At 38.7% G+C, this 23136-nt stretch overlaps 1 protein-coding gene across 5 annotated transcripts in view; it reads right to left on the bottom strand.

The window, feature by feature from the left end:
- UTRN (utrophin) overlaps positions 1-23136 on the bottom strand; it is a 509169-nt gene that overhangs the window by 319388 nt on the left and 166645 nt on the right. For all 5 annotated transcript variants that reach the window (XM_058534226.1, XM_058534222.1, XM_058534221.1 and 2 more), the window contains 9 exons: positions 22560-22715; positions 16305-16475; positions 14297-14476; positions 10133-10267; positions 8391-8540; positions 6370-6531; positions 5782-5910; positions 4832-5005; positions 2539-2694 (listed from right to left, as the gene is read on the bottom strand). In XM_058534226.1, coding sequence (XP_058390209.1) covers positions 2539-2694; positions 4832-5005; positions 5782-5910; positions 6370-6531; positions 8391-8540; positions 10133-10267; positions 14297-14476; positions 16305-16475; positions 22560-22715 — 1413 coding nt within the window. The remainder of the gene's footprint in view (positions 1-2538; positions 2695-4831; positions 5006-5781; positions 5911-6369; positions 6532-8390; positions 8541-10132; positions 10268-14296; positions 14477-16304; positions 16476-22559; positions 22716-23136) is intronic.

The following is a 23136-nucleotide window of genomic DNA, read 5'->3' as shown; positions in this document are numbered from 1 at the left end:
ACACACACACACACACACACACACAAATATACACTTCAGTTTCTTTTGCAAGCTCATCCTCCTCAAATTTCTTACTGAACGATGTAATTCCTCAAGACTTGGTCCAGGTCCTTTTCTTTTTTCACTACATCCCCTCCCTAGGCAATCTCATCATCACTGAAAACTTTAATCACCACCTCTATGCAGATGACTCATAAAATTCATATCTTCAGCCCAGATAATCTCCAGACTTGAATAACTTTGTGAGTACCTGACATATCCAATTAACTCTTTCAACTTAACTTGAAATGTCAACATGTCCAATACATGCTTATGATTTCTCCATGTTTCTGCCTTTCCTTCCAGTGCTCCATCCCATTGATGGCGCCAGGAGCTTCCACGTAATCAAGCCAGAAACCCAGGAGTCATCCTTCATCCCTCTCTCTCCTGCACCCCCACATCCAATCCATCACCAAATCCTACTCATTTCACTTCCTAAATATGTCTAAATCAACCTGCTCACACCATCTCCATTGCTCCACCCTAGTTCAAGCCACTATCATCTCTCACTAAGAGCATGACAGTGACTTCCTAACTGGTCTCCCCACATCCATTCCTGCCTCTCTCCAATGCATCCTCCAAACTGCAGTGAGTGATCTTTTAAAAAGATCTTAAGACACATTAAAATCTTTACCACAAATTCTAAGACACTGGTAGGGTCTGCTCTCATTCATCTCTCCAACACCATGTTCCCCACACTTGTTATCCCTACTTTAGCCACACAAATGTGCGTGCCTCTGGGCTTTCACACGTGCTCTGCCACCGGCCTCAAAACCTCCTCTACTGGTTTCACCCAGGCTATTCCTACTCATCTTTCAGATCTCAGCTTATGCACCACTTCCCCGAGCAAGCTTTCCTAACCCCAGACTGGGCCAAATCCGCCAATTACATATCCTCTTAAAGCACCACATACATTCCTTCCTAACACTTTATACCGATAATCTGACATTACGCTGTGTGACTACTTGATTAATGTTTTCTTGCTTTCACTACCCTAAGTTGCATTAGGCAAAGAGATAATTTATGTTTTCACTCACCACTGTATCTCTATTGCCTGTATAACTGCTGACACACAGTCAAGTCTCCATCGTGTTCAGTGAGAAATGACTTAACTCTCAAACCACAGGCACAATTAGAGAATTGGTGTAAAAACCAGCAACACCATTCCCATCCATAAAATGCCCAGTCCGTGAATAAATATGATAATATTTCACAAATAACATCAGCTGTATAATACCAAAAAGCTCTAAGATATGTGTTCCAGATGTGAATGTATCAAAATGATACAAAATTCAACAACATAATCTTGCAGAAGTGAGGTCGAAATTGCCCAGGAAATGTATGGACAGTTCATTCTTATTTATTTGAAAGTGAGAACAAAACTTTAGCTGGTCTTCTCTGGGCTTGTGGAGAAACTTAGTTAATATTTAATAACCCAGGAAGGATCTAAAATATTATTGAATGCAGCTTTTCAATATTGACAAGAAGGTTTCACTTCCCCATGTTTTGTTTTGTTTTGTTTTGTTTTTGCTTTCCTGGTTTTAGGGCAGAGATTCTCAATGAGGGAAGACATTAAGCCTATCGGATCCAGTCAGTTACTCACAGTAAATGGCCCAACGACTGCTCTATAGATTCACTAAAATGTCCAAATTATAGATGCTTCTGGAAAGAACTTTAAATCCCACTAGATTAATGTGAACTTCCTGTCACTTATTATTTATTAGAGTCCTGATGTTTTAACATTTCTCAGTAGACTATTCAATTTAGAACTCCAAGGGCCAATAACTTGAGTTTACACAACGACTATTATTTGCAGAGTTTCCTTAGAATAACTTATGAAAGGTCAGTTGTTGTTGTTAGTGCTATGGAATGGATTCCAATTCCTAGCCACCCGGTGTACAGCAGAGCGGAACCCTGCCCAGTCTTTCTGTGCCATCCTCTCATTTTCTGGCACTCTATCAAACAATGCTCTGCTGCTATTCAAACGGTTTTCATGGCCAGTTTTTTCAGAAATGGGTGGCCAGGTCCTTCTTCCTAGTCTGTCTTAGTCTGGAAGCTCCACTGAAACCTGTCCCCCATGGGTAACCCCACTGGTACTCGACATACCAGTGGCACAGCTTTCAGCATCTCAGCCACACGCAGCTGCCATAGTATGACAACTGACAGATGGGTGGTATGGCTCCCTGACTGGGAAACGAACCCAGGCAGTAGCAGTGAGAACGCCAAATCTTAACCACTAGACCACCAAGGCTGGCTTGAAATGTCAGTAGCCATCGAAAATATTAAAATGAATCTGGATTAAATAGTTAATATAAATTTCTATACAAGTAGTAATCTTTGTGATATTAACACATACATTTAAAGAACTATAATGAAAATTCTTGGAATAACTGAAAACATATTAATGCCATAAAATTCAAACATGCATTCTCCCAACAGTGAAATTTTAAAATACACACATAAGAGGGAGAGAGGTGGGCCTGTGGTTGTGCTCCTCACCTGGGCACCCAGGTCATTGTAGAGAATCTTCAGAGAAGTCAGTTGCTCGTCCATCCCCTTGGGGTTGTCCGTTTGCTGCTTCTGGACAATGTGCCTTCCTGTTTTGATTACAGTCTCCACTTCAAGCTTGACCTCACTCAAAGTTTTGTAGAGTTTCTTAAAAATAAAGCAAGACAAATTTTACGCATTGTATTGAAAACTTGCTAACTGGAATCATTTCAGGACACAGCTTACAGAGACTGACACCTAAGAACCATCTATGGAAATCAAAGGGCTTTATCTTTCTCAGACTTGGTTCAAAGGATGAGTAAAATGAAATCAAGGGGGGCCGGCCCAGTGGCGCAGGCGGTTAAGTGCGCGCGCTCCGCTGCGGCGGCCCGGGGTTCGCTGGTTCGGATCCCGGGCGCGCACCGACGCACTGCTTGGCGAGCCATGCTGTGGCGGCGTCCCATATAAAGTGGAGGAAGATGGGCACAGATGTTAGCCCAGGGCCGTCTTCCTCAGCAAAAAAAGAGGAGGATTGGCGGATGTTAGCACAGGGCTGATCTCCTCACAAAAAAAAAAAAAAAAAAAAAATGAAATCAAGGTTGTAGTAATTTTTTACATTAGATAACAAAATACACTTAAAGAGATATGTGTTTAAAAAAAAACTCAGACGTATTTTAAAGGTTCATGAAAGTATCTGATAACATGAACATTTTTCCTACTGGGAAAATATTAGGACTAAACATTGAATGTATATTATCTTTTAAATTACATTTTAAAAAATCCTAAATGCTACAGAAAAAAGCCAACATTGGCTAGTTCCGGCTGTTGGAATTTGGAACTGTCAACATTCATTTTTTCATACAATTCTCTGAAGTACCAAGCCTACCACAATGAGCACATGTACTTATATAATGAAAAGATATATAAAAACTCAATATATCAAGATGTACATGACTATAGGAAGTTGGAGTTATGTAGGTGAAATTCAGAGCTGTCGTCATCCTAGTTACCTTGAAACTATAAAGCTTTATTCTGGGCAGGTTCTTGTTTTCATTCATCATGGTCTTGACCTGAAACATCTCACATGGCACTGTCACATAACAACAGACCACTGGACTAAGTTAGACAAGGTCAAAGACAGTGCTTGCTTTGTTGATCTCTATATCTCACTAAATAAACAAATACACATATACACGCATGCATACACACACACATATAGAAATTTATCCTACACGTGCTGCATAATGACATTTCAGTCAACGACAGACTGCATATAGGATGGTGGTCCCATAAGATTAGTACCATATAGCCTAGGTGTGTAGTAGGCTACATTATCTAGATTTGTATAAGCACACTCTACGATGTTCGCACAAAGATGAAATCGCCTAGCGACGCATTCCTCAGAACATGTCCCCATCGTTAAGCAACGCATGACTGTATTTGTTCGGCCTTCCGCTCATTCCAGCTTTCAAGTGATCAAACATCAGTCAGCATGTAACAGACATGTGCAGATTGCAGTTTTGAAAAGCACAAAGAACTCTCCCAAGCTTTTCTTGCCTTAAGTGTCATCTTCAGTGTCTTCATGATTCTCCTCAAGCAGAACACTAATTCTAAGACTGTGTATGCTTAGCCATATAATTTTTAAATTTCTATGCAATTTAATTTACAGTTCAAGACTAAAATAGTAATAAGGCCTTATAAATAATTTCTTCTTTCACATCTTAAGTTTAAACTTTGATTTAAAATTTTATTTTCCTAGAGAATAATTTTCTTTTACACTACAGTATTTCTGACACCCATTCTAAGTATAATTTCTTCTTTCACATTTTAGGCTTAAACTTTATAAATTAAGATTTAAAATTTTACTTTCCTTGAGAATGACTTTTTTTACACTATAATATTCCTGACATCCATTCTAAGTATGGTTCTTCTAGCTAACTCAAATTTATCCTTTGAAACTTAGCTTATTAGTCACATTCTCCCAAAGCCTTCCCTAACTTCATAGCGTGATTAAGATGTGTTTCCTTTGTTTTTTTAATCATGTTATAAACATGTCTATTCTAGTTTCCTTATCTCATTACACTGTAATTGATTTTACTCTCCTAACTCTCTCTCCTATGTCTTCTAATTTCCTTGAAAGGAAGGACGTCAATTCTCATTTTTAACCTATTTTTCATCATCAATCCCTATTCTTAGCACAGTGCAGACTAATAATCATTGAACAACCCATGTACGTAAACGCTAGATGAAGCCATATTAGCTATCAGAAAACCCACTGGACACAGTAACGACCCAATGGCCTCACCATACACTTGTCCAGGTGGGTCTGTATCACATCAGGATCCACATCCTTCACGTCCAGCACATGAAGTTCTGCTTTCACACCATCCAGCACACGCTTGCAGTCAAGCATGCGCTGCTCAAAGTTAGCAGGCTTTTGGAAAAGCTGGAACTTTGTGGATACCTCTCGAAGTTTCCTCTGTTTGCAGAAATGAAAATAATAAGCAATTCACAGCAGAATGATAATCTCCCTTGCAGATGATATTAAGATAACACATACTGCTAAAAAGCTGTAAAATAAAGCACCAATGAAAACACTCCTTAAAGGAATTCAGTGAGGTTGCCCAATCACCTTCATAAATTACACAACCCAGTATCATGAATTACTTGACACTCAGAGTCTCAGTCTTAGACATAATAAAAGGCTAAGCTGGCCTCCCTGGAATTAAAACTGCATTAATTTTATCATCTGTTTGAAAAAAATAGTCAAGAACATATAGAACTCAAAATGTCCTTCGTCACAAGCTCAGGGTGAAAATCAATCTTGAGTCCACCATTAAGGGACTAAGTAGTGCGGCATCTCGTGCCCTCAGCCTGCCCAGTGTATCAGCCACATCAGTACTGACAGAGGCTCTGCATGAATGGAAAAATCCATAGAAAGCTAACTTCTCGGCGTCTCATGCCCTCAGCCTGCCCAGTGTATCAGCCACATCAGTACTGACAGAGGCTCTGCATGAATGGAAAAATCCATAGAAAGCTAACTTCTAAATCTAGCTCGCTCTCTCTTCTCAACTCAGCTATAAAAATCAGATTCAATATTTTCCATCCATGCAACAATTTGTTTCTGCTCCCGTAGGATGCAATGCGCCTTCAATGCATCACTCCCGAGAAGGCACCCAAGTATTCAGCTCTTTCTCATTTTCTTTTTATGCCCCACACACTGAAAAGCAAAAGGAAGCTGCTCTCCCTCTTCACCTGGAGCACATCCATCTGACTTCCTCCTCTAGGAGTCCTGCCGTCTGGCGAGGTCGGAGGCTGAGAACGGGTATTTCTTCTCAGCTCCTCTAGAGTTAGTTCGTGGGCTGAGATCTCTGCTTGGATTTTCTACAAGGAGATTAGAAAGGGGAGAGAGTATCTTTTTTAAAAGTTCCAAATAGTCATACAATACATAAGAATATGTAGACCCCTATACAATAAGCGGCCAACAAACTTGACCCTTATACAAACTTTAATAAGTTTGCAGTATAATAACAAGATGGTCCATCCATATTTTGGGACTACTGTGTGCTGTGCACAAACTAAGGTCTTTGCATTTGTCATTTCTAATGTTCACCACTTATTTATAAAGAAGGAATTTTCCTAATTTCATAGCTAAGAAAACTGTAATTTAAAAACGGTGGCCATATACCAAGGTCTCAATAGAGACCACGAGAACTACAAAACCCACATGCTGTCCCATAAGTAAGGCCAACCTTTCTCACTGACTCTTGGTTTGGGACGGCAGGAGAGGCTGGTTCTCTTGCAGGCAAGGAGGCAATTACATCCTCATACCCACGGCAGTACCTGAGCTTCCTGCGGAACCTGGAAGGCGTCTATCCTGTCGGTCAAGTACGTTGTCAGCTGCTTGTCCAGCTCCCCGAGGCTCTCCTGCAAGACTTGAAGCATGTGGTCGGTTTCCTGCAGGACCTGGAGTTGCTTTTCCAAAGCAATCTGCTTGCTCTCTGCCTACACAGGGGAAAAACTGAATCATTAGTCACTCGGCACAAACGTAAATAGCTGAATATAGGAAAACCCTTACGTTCTGGCCATCAAGAAGAGAAATAGACTCTAAAGGCACTTAGTTCAAGACGTCGGCCTGCATTATGAATAAATAATAACTATCAATGGTAACAGTGAAAAGACCCTTCTAGTATCTTATGTATCTTGCAGTGAACTACTAATTTTTACTTGGCAATGCAAAAATACAAGGGCAAAACATAAAAATGCCCTTGAGGGCATTAAGCGAAATGCAATAAGTCAGACAGAGAAAGATAAACACCATATGATCTCAGGTATATGTAGAATTAAAAAAAAAAAAAAAACAATAACCGCATAGATACAGAGAACAGACTGGTGGTTGCCAGAGGCAGTGGGTGGAGGTGGACAAAATGAATTAAGGGGGTCAAACGGTATACATGTGTAGCTATAAAATAAATAAGTCCCAGGGATGTAACGTACAGCATGATGGCTATAGTCAACAATACTCATTGCATATTTGAAAGTTGCTAAGAGAGTAGATCTTAAGAGTCCTCATCACAAGAAAAAAAATTTTTGGTAACTATGTGTGGTGACAGATGTTAACAATACATTTGTGGTGATCGTTTTGCAATGTATACAAATATCGAATCATTATCTTGTAACCTGGAACTAATATAATGTTACATGTCAATTATACCTCAATAAAAAAAAGGAAAGATTTCCTACATATTATTGAACAAAAAATAAAAATATATCATTTATTATAAATGTAGGCATTTTGAGGAATCAGCAATAAGCCTATCACTAAGAATATAAAATATAACAAGAATGTCTACCAGTAGAGTGAACGTATCAATCTCTTTTTTCCAAAGTCTAAAACAAGTTCTACACAGGCACGTGTTGAACCACTACTTGTTGCACTTTTGGATAAGCTTGATGCTACTCGTGATCTAAACATCAATAGTTATTACTTAATAGGTGTTTGAAAGCATCTAATATCCACCCAATCCTCCTATAAAAGAACAGTCTCCTTTCTCTACTTACTGATATGAACACGCATATTGTCCTACATTCTGGATAGGTATCTAAGCGACTATGACATTTTATAACAGCAGCTTGTGTCAAATGCTGAAGGCCCTAACATTTACTTGGATAATATGAGTTAGTAGTTGCGGAAATTAACAAAAAAAAAAACTTAACTAAATTGGAGCCAGGAAGGCCTGTAGGGGGAGCTCTCACACCCTATCATACATCGTCAATTACATCAACCAGGAAGAGAGGAAGGCTTGCCTCTCCTACAGAAGTACAACTACTTTATGCTGAAGGATTTCTCTACCTAACTGGCAACAGCCCAGCCAATGAGAAGCCCGTTGCCGCCCTGAACTGTTCCTTTCCCCAAAGGACTTTCTCTTAGAGCAGCCCCTCCCCACTGTCTCTTTTTCTCTATAAAAGCAGTTCCCTTCTTTTGTTTTCTGGATTTGCCTATGGTTCGCCATAGCATGCACATCCCGAATTGCAATTCTTTTGGCTATTCCCCAATAAACTCGTTTTGAGAATAAAATAACAGGCAAATTTACTTTTAAGTTAACATATTCTTATATACAGCTATAATACGATCCTTAAAGGAAATTAAATAGTTTGCAAGTAAAACAATCTCAAAGATAGACTTTCAATCATCAACTTCTTCCCACCTTTTAATTGTTAGGTCTACTCCTCCCCACCTAGAACTTCAAAGCCCTCAACACCCCGATAATGTTGGTTACCAACTTTTCCCCTTGGTACAAGTTCTTGAGGTCAGCTCCATGTCAAAAATCCTCCTCAACACTCGTGCATGTCCAAGTTCTTACCAGGTGACTCAGTTCTACGTATCGACTGTTGAAAGCCTCCAGTTTCTCACTGATTATGTCATCAAGGATGCCTCCATCAATCAGAGTCTGGCCGAGTTCCCGAATCTGGGTGCGATTATCTGCTGGATGCCGCAAAACAGATTCTAGAGACTGGATGGGGACAGGGGGAAAAAATAATGCGTTTACTGAGGCAAAATGTATCAAGGATCCTAAAAATGTCCATTTTTTTTAATAAGCAATTCCATTTTCTAGAAATCTACCTAAAGAACAAGTCCAGAAATTAAGTAAATGACTAAGTCACAAAAATATCTATCATGCTGTTAACAAATACATAAAATTGAGAACTCAGCATGAATGATGATATACGATAATATAATTCCAAAAAAAAATTTCAAAAATTATTAATTACATGGAGAAATGCTCATGACATGATACAAAGTTTAAAAGCAGAAAACAATACTATACAAGAAAAGTTATCTCAAAGTGTTATTGATAATATTACTAAAAAGAGGTACTCATATTTCTACAACATATACGGAATGCTAGGCACAGTTTTATATACACAGTTTATATATACATAAATCTAATTAACCATACAGGCTAAATATTACTCCCATATTACAGACGGGAACATTGAAGCTCAGAGAGGTTAAGTAATTTGCCTGCATACACACAGTCAGTAAGAAAAAGAGCTCAGCTTCCATCTTGGCTCCAAAGTCTTTATGACTCCCAAAACCTTTGATCCAGTTACTATAACGTAACACCTTTCAGTGTGCATATGTAAAAAAAAATAATAAACAGGAATAAAAACACCAAAGTGTTTAAAAGTGTTTATCGTAGAGTTTGCTTTATACTTTGCTCCATTTTTCATAATTCTAGAATGCACGTTTTAGCTCTCATACAAGAAAAATATGTGCTTTTAGAGTAAGTTTTTCATATTTTTTTTTATTCTCTCAATCTCTCACTCTGCTATTTTGTCTGAGAAGTGACATCTTTTCTTCAGCAGAGTATCCAGCTCCTGGAATGTAGGTACCACATTTGACTTATTTCTAACCTTCGATTCAATCATCCACTCGGTCACCACATCGTATCCCTATAGTTTTAAGACTATCTCCTCTTCCTCCTCTCTTTTTTTAAGCAAATCTACTCTCTTCACATTTTAATCCATTTAAAAAACAGCTATTATCATGTGCCTCATGCTGTGCTGGTAACTGGGGAAAAACCAAAAATCAGGAACATTTCTTGGCCTCAAAGAACTCCAGTCCAGGCTTGGAGATAAGCCCCTAGGACAGGACTCCATGCCTCTACTCCTGCCCACTCCATCCTGTCCTCCAACTCTTCACTTCTGAAGACAACACAGTAGGAGCCATCGTAAACACGGTCGTTGCCGTGTCTAATGAGCAAAAATAACTTTATGAAGAAACAAGAGAGCAATTGTCCTTATAACATAAGGCAGAGTTTTATCCAGGGACTGGTAAAAACAAGCTGGAAAACCGTCAGGTCTAAAATGCACTAATTACCGAACAGCTAACCACCTCGTGAGCTGAATTAGTGGGTCCCCAATAACCTAAATATACACGATTGTATAAATACCTCAGGCAATGGAAGAAAACACAAGTTAGGCTGAAAACTACTGAGGAAGCAAATGTGTCTGTGGGCACGAGGCCTTACGTTCCTCATCTTAATACTCATTTGGCCTCACTGCAACCAAAAGCAATACCACTGATAAGGCAGGCCCCCACCTCCAGGGCTTCACTGACAGCATCTGTCCTCTCAGGCAGGGCCTCGGTGCTCTTCATTCGCTCTTCCAGAGTGTTCAGCCAGGTGGTCTCAAGATCCAAAAAGTGAAGCAGCTCAATCCAACAAGACCATACCTCCTACAGGAGGCCAAGAGAGAAGTCAAAGTCAATAAGAAGACATTTAGAGATGCAATGTATTTCTAGTGCTACAGAGCCTCTTAAATGAATAATAATTCATTTAGATATGAGTATCATAGGAATTTAGAAACTGATGAAGTTGGAATTCAAATAAGTGAAATGAAACAAAACTCTTCAATAAATTATATTAGACCAATTGTTGGGGGGGGGCGGCAAAGAGGAATGAGCTGCCCCACTCTTTACACTAAAATCCCAAGAATCTGTTTAAATGTCAAAAATAAAACCATCTAATTAGTAGAAGACACCAGGAGGGAAACATGATTAGTTTGTTTTTTAAATAGAAAGGTAAAAAGTATTCATCATTGCAACACTTTTTCATAAGTATATAGGAAATTGGAATTCCCTGGGGTCTACCCTATTCCACCTCAGAAGTAACTGATGTAACAATTTGCTGCATATTCTCTTTACAACTTTTTTCTAAATTCATACGAATGTGTCTATATATGAAGAGAGCCACATTTCACCCAAAATGAAGTTATGTTATACTTACTGTATTAGTTGCTATCACTTATTTGTCATTCCTATGGGGAGTTTTGCTGGGGGGACATAAATTTATACTCTCCTTCCTTTGAGCAAAATTATGGGAGGAACAGCCCCTTCCCCATCTAGAAGGAGGCTATTTGATTTGATAAATTTAGGAGAAAGAGCTCAGCTTGGAGCCTCCCGGGTTGGTTCTCTTTCAGGTCCGCTGACTGAGAGAAGGCACATTCTAGCCTGCACTCCGTCTAAGGTGTGCTTACCAGATCCGAGGTCAGCAAATTTTTCTATAAAAGGCCAGATAGTAAATATTTTAGGTTTTACAGGCCACATCTGGTCTCTATCACAGATTCTTCTTTATTTTGTGTGTGTGTGCTTTGTTTTGTTTTTTTAACAACGCTTTAAAAATATACAAACCATTTTTAGTTCACAAGACATAGAGAAACAGGCCACAAACCAGATTTGACACTCGGGCTGTAATTTGCCATCCCCTGGCTAAGACTAAGAGGGAAAAGAGGTGTCTGGCCTCCCAAATTTCTGCAGAAAGCAAACTGAGGAATCAACTCAGCTGCATGCAGAGCCCTATTTCTTAGGGGAAAGAAAGGAGGGTCACAGAGAAGCGCTCCAAAGAAGCAGAACTGGTCCCCCCTAATCCAGCTGTCCCTGCCCCTGGAGTAGGGGGCCCTGACTGCATGTGCCTGGCTGGATTTCAGAATTACTGTTATTACATTTCAGAGGCACTCCTACCAGTGACTGCTATTGCCCTCCCACTGCCCCAGCTTTTTTGAATGGGAGCATCCACTTAGGTTTTCCTCTGTGTGTCTCACACTGTACCTTGGATATATGGGTATATCCAAGGAGCACCTGGAGAACTTGCTCCAAGGAGCCACACTTGCATTTGGACCCGATGCAGATCACAAGATGCTGGATTTCAAGCTCGATGCTGTCCTAGTAAGACTCGAGGAGTCTCTGGGAGAGCGTAAGTGCATTTTGCATGTGAGAGGAACGCAACTAATTTAGGACCAGAGAGTGAACTACGGTGGATTAGCGAAGGCCACAAATTTTTTGCTGCTACTCCGATTAAGTGGTGGAATTGTTTTCTCCTCCCTAGAACGTGGGCTGGCCTTGTGACTTGCTTAGACCAAAAAAATGTTACAGAGGTGACGCTGTGCCAAATTGCAGACCTAGCCTGTCAGAGGACTGGCGGCTTCTGCTTTCTCCCTCTTCAAAGCCAGCTGCCGTGCTGTAGAAAAGCTGTAAAACCGAGAGGCCATGTGGAGAGAGACCTGCAGGATGACAGGCCATCGTGAATGTTCCAGCTGAGCTCCTAGTTGAAGGCAGCCACCTGAGTGAGCTCTCCACATACCACATGGAGCAGAGGAGCAACCCAGCTGAGCTAAATCAACCCAAAGAACCATGAGAAATAATAAACGGATGTTTTTGTAAGCCGCTACGTTTTGGCAAGGTTTGTTACATAGCAGTTGATAACTGAAAAATAAGTTTTTATATTAAAAACATAGTTGGGAAGAATATACATCAACTTCTGGATAATAATTACTTCAAGAGAGGGACGGAGGGATGGGATGAGGTGGGGAAGAAGGAAACAGGTTCTGTAATGCTAACTTATTTTATTTTAAAAACAGGATCTGGAAAAATATGGCAAAATGTTAATATCAGTTATATCTGAGGGATGTGTACATAGGTGTTAGTAGTATTATCCGTACTCTGCTATCAGTTTGAAATAGTGCATGATTTAGAACACTTTAAAGGAATCTAGCAATAATCTAAGTAGTAAAATTTGACTTTCTGAAGAAAGGCATTCTTACTCCAATTTAGAAATTTGGGCTATTTCTACCCAAGATCCCTTGGTACTTCCTGACATAATTTTAAGAGTGCTTTCATTTGGAAGCCTCTTTTTTCTTCTTTTCATTTCCTGTTTCAAAGATATCATCTTTGGCTTCATCTTTTCTGTTTTTTTTTTTTTTGGTGAGGAACATCGGCCATGAGATAACATCTGTTGGCAATCTTCCTCTTTTTGCTTGAGGAAGATGGTCCCTGAGCTAACAACCATGCCAATCTTCTTCTACTTTGTATATGGGATGCCGCCACAGCATGGCTTGATGAGTGCTGCATCAGTCCATGCCCGAGATCCAAACCCACCAACCCCAGGCCGCCAAAGCGGAGCACTCGAACTTAACCACTACGCCACCAGGCCAGCCCCTTTTCTCTTTTATCTATATATTTTTTTCTTACATTTTTCCTTTTCTTCTCTCAAACTAAGTCCAAAGTAATTTTCAAAGCAATTCTAAACACTCAAAATATTTATTTCATTCCTCATTCTCAAATTTCCACCTCTGGGTCATAAAGACAGCTTGAAGAAATGACAGAGTACATGGTAGTCTTTTGTTAGCTTGAGACAACTTGGGGACCCCATTCATTATTTTAACATATTATAAGTTGTTATTTTGCCTATAAATAAATAGGAAAATAACAAAGAGCCAAATCTAGGGTGGTTATGACAGAAAAGAAAACATGGAGAAGACTGTGGTAAAATTCAATTCCAAGATCATTCACTAGACTTAAGATTAAGCATCCATAATGTTACATATTAATGTTTACAGAATTTTAAATTCTAAAATGAGCAACCTCAGATGTTTTATGTTAGACAACATGTTAATATTAAAGAATAAGGTTTTGTTTGACTTGTAGCTTTCTCATTAACCAGTCTCAATTATACATATTTATCTTAGCACAAAATAGATTCACAACAAGCAAGTAATGAGTGAATTTAGTTTAAATATTGCAGCCATGATTATCATTTTAGAATTTACAACAACACAATCATTTGTTTCAGGTTGAACTCAATTTAAATTACATTGTTAAAAATGAAAATGCTTCTTAAATCTTTTCAATAAGATCTAACAAAAGTCACACTAATATAAAAACAAACAAGCAAAAACTTAATATTATTTTTAAAAAAACTCATAGAATCATCTACATCTTAAACCAAATGGCCAGGATAGTGGAAATGGTCCAGCAAACTTCCAGCACATTCAAGGTCTTCTCTCCTTCAGGTCACTCTCTAACTTTAGACACCATTCTAAATAAAAAACTTCAGTTCATCTCTGTGTACTAACCAGGCAAAATAAAACAAAAGAGGTGCTCACAGTATATTGTTTTAGAATTTTAGGACTGGATCAGACCCTACAGATCATCTGTAATGTAAGAATCTTGATTCCACATATAAAAAAAGTCGAGTCCGAAGACATGAAATGACTTTTCCAAGAACTTTCCAGTAATTGAAGGCAGATTCTTGGTCTCCTATTTTTTTTTTATCTCTGTTTCATTGTTATCAACCTATTATCCAAGAACTACTTTTCCGTGATGATTCAGTATTTGAAAAGAAAAATGGAGTTTTTTCCAAGATACGGAGATGGTCAGTACATTATGGAGCTTGAGTCTCAGAAATGCATCACTAAAAAAAGAACATACCTCTAGCGTGTGGTACTTTCCTCGAATTCTGTTACAAAGAAGTTGATAATTCTCCAGCACCACATTCAGCTCAGACGTCAACTCTTGGCCACCAGAGGGCACTTTTGCAGCTAATAACTTGATGTTGTCCTTAAGAATCTTCACTCTGACCTCCTTCTGCAACACATCCTCTTTCGCCCTCTGTTCCAAGAGAGAATGAACTTGAAAATCATCTCCCTTTCTCAGGAACCCATCTCCTTCTTTTTGTTTTTTTAAATAACTAAAGCAAAATTAACACATCTAGATGATTCTAACGACCTAATTGGACCGTTATTTAGGTAAATCACTACGGAGAATGAAATTCTTTTGAAATAAGAATACTAACTACAAAATTCCACTCATTATATGTTCCAGTATACACAGTCCCACGCATATATTTTCATTTAATAACAGCAGCGTTAACACCTAAGTTATCCTAAATTATGTTTACTGACAGGAAGTAGTTTCAAATTCTGGTTCCATAATAAGAATCTAAGCAAATTAATTTTAATTGACCACTGGAGATCCGAGCATATTAGACTGAAATAAATTTTCACACAAAAAAAATGGGGCATACCATGGTAAAGGTATCCTTTAAAAATAATATAAACATATTTTTTCTCCTGGAACATAAGTATATCTACCCTTCTAATAATTAACAGTATTTCAAAGATGATGAAGTCATACTGGGAAGATCTGATCTAGAAATAGCTTCTTTCCTGACTCTTCCTCTGGGCTTAAGATGAAGTCCCACATTCAGGAAAATTAACCTAAAATAGCCTTTCACTTTCCCTTTTAGCTTTCTTTACCGCTTAATGGTTTTAAATTTCCCTAGGTTGCGGTAAAATAATTAAGTGTAGTGGTTTTTAAAATCCTAATGGTTGTTTGGCAGAATAAAAATAGAATGTTGCCCAATCAAGGGTTTTAATCTCATTTTTCTAAACTCTCATCTCTAGTGACTTTAAGAAACCACAGAATTACACTGCCAACAGTGAAAAGGAGGAAAATAAATGAAATAAGATGGTTCCTAACATGGTAGGCTACCCTTAAAATGCCTTATATAGAGCATATTATTTAAAGTTTCAAAAAAAACACACTAAAAAAGATGTTTCCGTGAAAATACTACAGATACAATAAAAGTCCCTTGTATTTACTTTGACTCACACAATAATGCATTGATGAAATTAGTTGTTTTTAAAATATCCGCACAGAGATTTTTGCTTTCATTATACTTTTGGGCAAGTTAACTTTGGGATAAAACATTCAATGTGTTGCTAAATCTTATTTTAAAAAGAGCCTTTAAGACACTATCTCCTTTGGCTTGAACACTGAGGGATACTTGAAGCAGTGGTAGAAATTTGGGGATAATACCCAGTTCTTTTATTATATAAAAAAGGAGAGAGTTCAAGACCATTGAGACAGGTATATAAGTTTACAGGAAATATATCCTGTGGCTCCAACTGATATTAAATCCCTTGACGACATTCCCACTGCTATTCTTACCTGCTCTAACAAAATTTTGGTATTTATTTCGTGTTCATGTATTCACTAGAAGAATATACCTGATGAAATAAGGATATACCCCAACTGAATTGGCAAGTCTCTTGTTTCTTACAAAAAATAATTCTTCCTGAAAAATTTTGAAAATAGACAGTGGTGATGGTTGCACAACATTGTAAAATGTAATCAATGCCACTGAATTTTTGAGTCATTCTCAGTGGCTCCCCCAGGCTCTAACCTAAGAGACTGTCTCAGGGGCCCTCATGGACTCTACTCATGGGCCACGCTGAACAAGCAGAGTCTCGGCTTCCTTCCTCTACTAAAATCATAGCAGCTACCCTTCTTTTTGCTTTTTAAATTCGAAATCCTACTACGAAAGATTATATGGTCATATCACGCTTTACAGCTAGACAGATGATTGATTGAGTGATTCATTTTAGAGGGAGGAGGGGAGCTATACGCCTGCTGACACTGACTCTCCCAGCCTCACCTTCATTTCTTCCACAGCGCTCTCAAGTTCTTCCGGTGACTTGTATTCGAAATCCTTCTCCAGGTAGTCTTCTTCGGCTTGGGTCATCCACTCCTGCATCTCTGCCAAGTCTTTCTTCAGATTCACTGCTTTTTCCTGACTTTCAGACAACCTATTTTTTTGAATAGCAATCTAGAAAGGAAAAGCCATTCGCCAAATAAACAAATCTTAACTCATTAAATGTCAAGTCCTAGTTTCTAATGTCTAAAGACACCGTGATAACTTTCCACAAAGAGTCTTAAGTTTTAAAATTAAGTTTTAAAAATCCTTTATACATTTTGTGTTGATGCAGTGGAACATAAGCAATAATAACCACAATAATTATAACTTGGATTTGATATCACATTTTGGATATTAATCTAATCTGGAAATATCTATTAATAATTTGACAACATAACTTTTAGAGTAATACTCTAACTGAAGGATTGTAACATCAACAAAAGCAAAAATTTCAAGGAAATCTACTGTAGCATTGTTTATTATGAAAAAAAAATCTGAAGCAAACAAGATATCCATTTTCTCCTTTTTAACAGGATTCCCCAACAAGATTTCACTTTTAAAAAGCAGATAAAAGGAGGTTGCTATTAAAGATGTTCATAAAACACTGCTCTACAAAATTTTGGGTTTGCTAATGTACAATACTTGTATATTCCACACAGATACAAAAAAATGACATCAGAAAATAGGAATTTGTCTGAATCTGGTTCAATCACTCAGTTAAATATTTCAGAGAAGGCTAAAAAATATTTTCAGAAAGATCCTCCCTCTAACCACAGACTGACTTCCACTGTGGGAGAAGACACCGTCCCACGGAGGCCACCCTGCGCTCTCTTCACCATTCAACCTCCCGCTCAAATTAAACCCCACAGTGTGGTCACCTTGCCAGGGCTTGCCTGGCTGCGAAGCTGATAGTGACAGAAGGCCAGCACAGGGATAGCATGGCACTCACGAGAGTAAGGGGGAATACTCAGTGGCCTTCCTTTTCTGCTCTCCAAACAGAGTCACAGTCATAAAAATAGGCAGGGACGAAATAGAAGCATTGCTTTCACTGCCCCCATGGTAATCCGGGAGCCTGTTGCCACCAGGACACGCAGCCCTGGGCCCCAAGCCTGGAAGATCAGCAGCTTAACCCGGTAAGAAGTTTTTATAAATATATAGATACAGATTCCTCAAGTCCCAATTCCAGAAAATTCTCTTTACTAGTAGTTTCTGGACACTCAACAGTTAGATAATTTTCATGGATCCATAGAGAGATGAGAAAAATAAAGACACTGTAGTGAATTTAAAAAAAAAAGCTCAAAATTATAATTAATTATCCTGAGATTATATACTTTCTATTTTTTGGCATTAAAATGTTCTTCTTGGGGCCGGCCCCGTGGCATAGCGGTTAAGTGTGTGCACTCCGCTGCTGGTGGCCTGGGTTCGGATCCCAGGCGCGCACCGACGCACCGCTTGTCAGGCCATGCTGTGGCGGCATCCCATATAAAGTGGAGGAAGATGGGCACAGATGTTAGCCCAGGGCCAGTCTTCCTCGGCAAAAAGAGGAGGATTGGCAGATGTTAGCTCATGGCTGATAAATAAATAAATAAAATGTAACAAAAAAAAAATGTTCTTTTCATATCATGGATATAATAGACGGGATAGACTGTTTTTGTTTGTTGATTGGTTGTCCAATATTGGTACGTCCAATATTTCTTAGCAAAATAAAAATTTGGCAACATTATGTTTCTCCAAAACTTTAACATTTTTACTATTCAATGAAATACAATAGTCTGGAACTGCTCTAGATAATTTCTCACACAACATATGGTTGCCTCCTTGCCGAAGACACGTAAAAACTTCCCATACATTTATTCCCATACTTTGAATCAATAATAATTCACAATTAATTCTATGATGTCATATGTATATGTATGCATATATGCAGATAGATAGATACATAGGTCTAAATAGCTATGTCTCTGTGAGTATCTATCTGCTGCTTTCTTGCTCCTCATTGCCATTTCCAAACCGTTTTCCCTATTTACTTCCTAAAGAAATCTAGCCCCTTCAAGCACATGCCATCAGATTATAGCACATTTAGAGAAATTTGAATTTGGCTAGAATACTAATGATATTATCAAACTATTCTCTTAAATGTGCTAACGGTATTGTGGTTTTGTAGAAGATTGTCCCTATTCATGGGAGAAGCATGCTGAAGTACTTAGGGCTGAAGTGTCATGATATATTCAACTTCCTGTTGAAAGTACATTTTTAGCAAAAGGGAAAAAAAGTATATGCGTGTGTGTATGTAAAGAGAGTGGGGGAGAGAAAGAGAAAGCAAATGTAGTAAAACAAACAATTGGCTGATTTAGGAATGGATATATGGCTGTTCCCCGTACCATTATTTCAACTTTTCTTTAGGTTTGAACGTGTTCAAAATAAGGAATTCATAGCCAAGACTTGGAAGCAACCTAAGTGCCCATCAAGGGACAAATGGATAAAGAAGCTGTGGTATATATACACAATGGAATACTACTCAGCCATAAGAAACAATGAAATCCAGCCATTTGTGACAACATGGATGGACATTGAGGGTATCATGCAAAGTGAAATAAGTCAGAGGGAGAAGGTCAAATACCGTATGATTTCCTTCATTAAGTAGTAGATAATAACAACAATAAACAAACACATAGAGACAGAGATTGGATTGGTGGTTACCGGAGGGGAAGGGGGGAGGGAGGAGGGCGAAAGGGATAATTCGGCACATGTGTGTGGTGATGGCTTGTAATTAGTATTTGGGTGGTGAACATGATGTAATCTATGCAGAAATAGAAGTATAATGATGTACACCTGAAATTTATACAATGTTATAAACCAATGTTACTGCAATAAACAAAAAATTTAAAAAAAAAATAAGGAATTCAGAGGAAAACAACGAAAACAAAACAAAATACTCGGAGATGCAAATATGAAATTTTTCCTATATAAACATTAAAAAAAATTGTATTAAGAGATATGTATTATCTATGGGACTGTCCAGAGTATTCTTGTATTGTACATTTTCTCCTCTCATTTTTTCCCTCTTTCTCACTCACTTCAGCTGTATACAACCTCACGAGTATTTCACTAACAAAATAGAAGCAATCAGAAGAGAACTACACCCTACCCCGACTGGACCCATTGTTGCCTTCCCTTCTGTTACCATAAGGAACCATCAAACAGCAATTGTTTCACCTAGAGAATGGATCTCATCCCCTGTCACATAATCACAGACTTAGCTTCAGAAATTATCTTCTCTCAATCTCTTCTACATCATTATTTTCTCCTTGTAAGTTAGGGTCTTCTTTTCAGCATGGAAACATCCTGCAATACCTTTATTGTATTTTATTTTTTTTGCTTGAGGAAGATTAGCCCTGAACTAACATCTGTGCCAGTCTTTCTCTATTTTGTATGTGGGTCACTGCCACAGCATGGCTGATGAATGGTGTAGGTCTGCACCCGGGATTTGAACCCACAAACCCAGGGCACCACCGAAATGGTGCGCGTGAACTTACCCACTATGCCACGGGGCCAACCCATCCCTTATTTTTAAATATTACAAAAACACCTCTTTGGATTCCCATGTCCCTTCCAGCACCGACCCCATTTTTCTGCTCCCTTGAATAGAGACACTTCTCAAAGTTGGTTATACTTATGGTCCCAATATCTCACTTCCTATTCTCTCCTTAACATTCTCCAATGAGACCTTCTTCCCTACCACTCTATTGGAACCACTTTCTCGGGGTCATTGAAAGCTTCTATCTTGTCAATCTCAAGCTTGCTTTTCAGTTCTGATTGGCTGCAGCAATCCTCAGCATTGGGCATTGTGAAAGCTTTCTCCACCTTGCCTCTGAGACCTCCCACTCTCCTGGCATTTCTCCTGTGGCTGACCTTTCCTTTTTAGCATCCTTGTCCATCGATACGTGCTAAAGAGTCCTATTTACATATCTAATAATCTCAAACTTAACCCTTGCAGAATGGAAATTATCATCTCACCCGCTCCCACCAAAGTTTCTGCTCCTTGAGTCTTCGCCATTTCAGTAAATAGCACCAAAATTCACACAAAGTGGAAGCTTTGCAACAATCCTGAGCTGTCCTTGACTCCACTTATTCCCATATCACACAACAAATCTATTACTAGACTCCCATCTCTGCTTTCAAAATATAGTCCAAACCTAACATTTCTGGTGACCACCACCACCATCTCCCTAGTCCAAGGGACCATCCTCTCTCTCCAAGAGTGCAATACTTCTTAAGTATTCTCCCTGTTTTCATTCTTGCCTTCCCAGAGCAAATTACAGTCATGCACCACATAACAACGTTTTACTCAACGATGGACCACATACAACGGTGATCCCATAAGATTTTAATGGAGCTTAAAAATTCCTATCACCTAGTGCGTCTGGAAGAAGACACTTAAGAGGTTTGTCCATGACTTCAAAGTATTTGCCAAGGATGAGGAGGTGGCAAAAATCAACAAGGCTGTGGCTGAGACGGCAAACAACTTTAACCTGGGTGTGGATGAGGATGACATTGAGGAGTTCCTAGAGGTGGTTCCTAAGGAATTGACTAATGAGGAGTTGTTGGAGCTAGAACAAGAACATATAGCTGAAGAAGAGGCAAGAGAAAAGGAAACTGCAGGAGAAGAAAAAGAAGAACCCCAAGAAAATTTACAGTGAAGCGTTTAGCAAAAGCTTTTGTAGACCTCAACAAGCTCCTTAAAAACTTTGAAAACATGGACTCCAACAACAAAAGGTTTTCATTAATAGAGACGAATGTTCATGGTACATTATCTGCTTACAAGCAAATCTATGACGGAATATAAAAACCAAGCCAACCACCATGGACATATTTCTGAAAAGAGTGATGCCTCCTCCAGGAGAGCCTCAGGCAGGTCCTTCAGGAGGTCTTCCAGAAGAAGACATTGTTATCACAGGAGATGACAAGTTCATGGGTGTTATTGTCCCTGAAGACCTTCCAGTGGGACAAAGATGTGGAGGAGGAAGACAGTGATACTGATGATCCTGACCCTGTATAGGCCTAGGCTAATGTGTGTGTTTATGTCTGAGTTTTTAACAAAAAAGTTTAAAAAGTAAAAAGATAAAATAAAAATTTTAAAAATTGAAAAACGCTTATAGAGTAAGGATATAAAGAAAGAAACTATTTTTGTACAGCTGTACAATGTTTTCATGTGTTAAGCTAAGTGTTATTACAAGAGTCAAAGAGTCAAAAAAAATTAAAAAGTTTATAAAGTAAAAAAGTTACAATGAGCTACGCTTAATTTATTATTGAAGAAAGAAAGATTTTTTTTATAAATTTCGTAAAGCCTAAGTGTACAATGTTTACAGTCTACAGTAGTGTACAGTCATGTCCTAGGCCTTCACATTCACTCACCACTCACTCACTGACTCACCCAAAGCAACTTCCATCCTGCAAGCTTCATTCATGGTAAGTGCCCTCTACAGTGTACCATTTTTTATCTTTTATACCTTATTTTTACTGTACCTTTTCTATGTTTAGATACACAAATACCATTGTGTTACAACTGCCTACAGTATGCAGCAGAGTAACATGCTGTACAGGTCTGTAGCCTAGGACCAATAGGCTACACCAGGCCTATAGCCTAGGTGTGTAATAGGCTATTCCATCTAGGTTTGTGCAAGTACACTCTATGATGTTCACACAACGACAAAATCGCCTAATGATGCATTTCTCAGAATGCATCCCCGTCATTAAGCAACACGTGACTGTGTCCACATGGAAGCCAGAGTGATCTTAAAAGAGCTATCACATGTCACTCCCCTGCTCAAAGCCCTCTGCTCTCTGTGTGAAATCATACTTGAAATAAAATTCAAAATCTTTGCTTCAAAGCCACATACAACCCCTCCCCACCTACCTTCTAACCTCAAATCTTACCAACTCCTCTCTTCATCCTATTCCACCTACAATGCCTTTCTCGTTCTTTATTGAACATGTCAAGCTCATCCCCACTGAAGAGTCAAACAAATTGGCCATTTGGTTCCCTCCCTTAATGAAAAATGACACATGTCTTGCCCCAACCTGCCACCCATGTTGGTCTAGTGATTCTAGACCACTGTTTTTCAAACAGGATGGGCCATACAACCAACTTAGGCGGTCAAGAGGAGCCACTAGCTACCCCTTGAAAACCACAGACAGTCAAGTGGAAAAACTCACCTCCTTGCTCAATTTCTCCAGCTGTGTTTGGCAGTCAACTAGCTTGGTCTGCACCCAGGTTTTGATTCCGGCAACTGGACAGCTCCGAAGGTTAGCCTCTATTTCTTTCATGTCTTTCAGAGATGATTCAATGGTTTCCATTTCATTAACAAATGCCTGAACACAGAAAATAAGCACTTGTTGAGTTCACTCCTATATAAGTGGATGCCATAATTATAGTTTGTCTGCCTGAATCTCAGCAAATGTTATAATAACAGATTGCTTGGGAGTCAAGAATTTTAACTACTTAAGAAATGTTGTGTGTTAAGAAATTCATTTCACCTGGGTGCTTCATAGAGCCGCCTGCCAAATTAGATTGGAAATACCTGACTCTCCTCAGGGAACAGTACTTTTAATTAATTTAGAGAAGCCTAATGATTTCACCAAATATAAAATGCATGAAGCATTACTGGCAAATTTCATTTGTTAAATGTTTTTCTTAAAGCTTCACCACAGGGCACAGTAAGAACAATATACAATGGGTAATTATGACACTGAGATTGACATTGTAACATAAAATAGCAGCTCCTCATGAACT

The sequence above is a fragment of the Diceros bicornis genome, chromosome 39 (genome assembly GCF_020826845.1).
Source record: "Diceros bicornis minor isolate mBicDic1 chromosome 39, mDicBic1.mat.cur, whole genome shotgun sequence".
Taxonomy (NCBI): Eukaryota; Metazoa; Chordata; class Mammalia; order Perissodactyla; family Rhinocerotidae; genus Diceros; species Diceros bicornis.
This window is presented reverse-complemented; position numbering and strand designations above follow the sequence as displayed.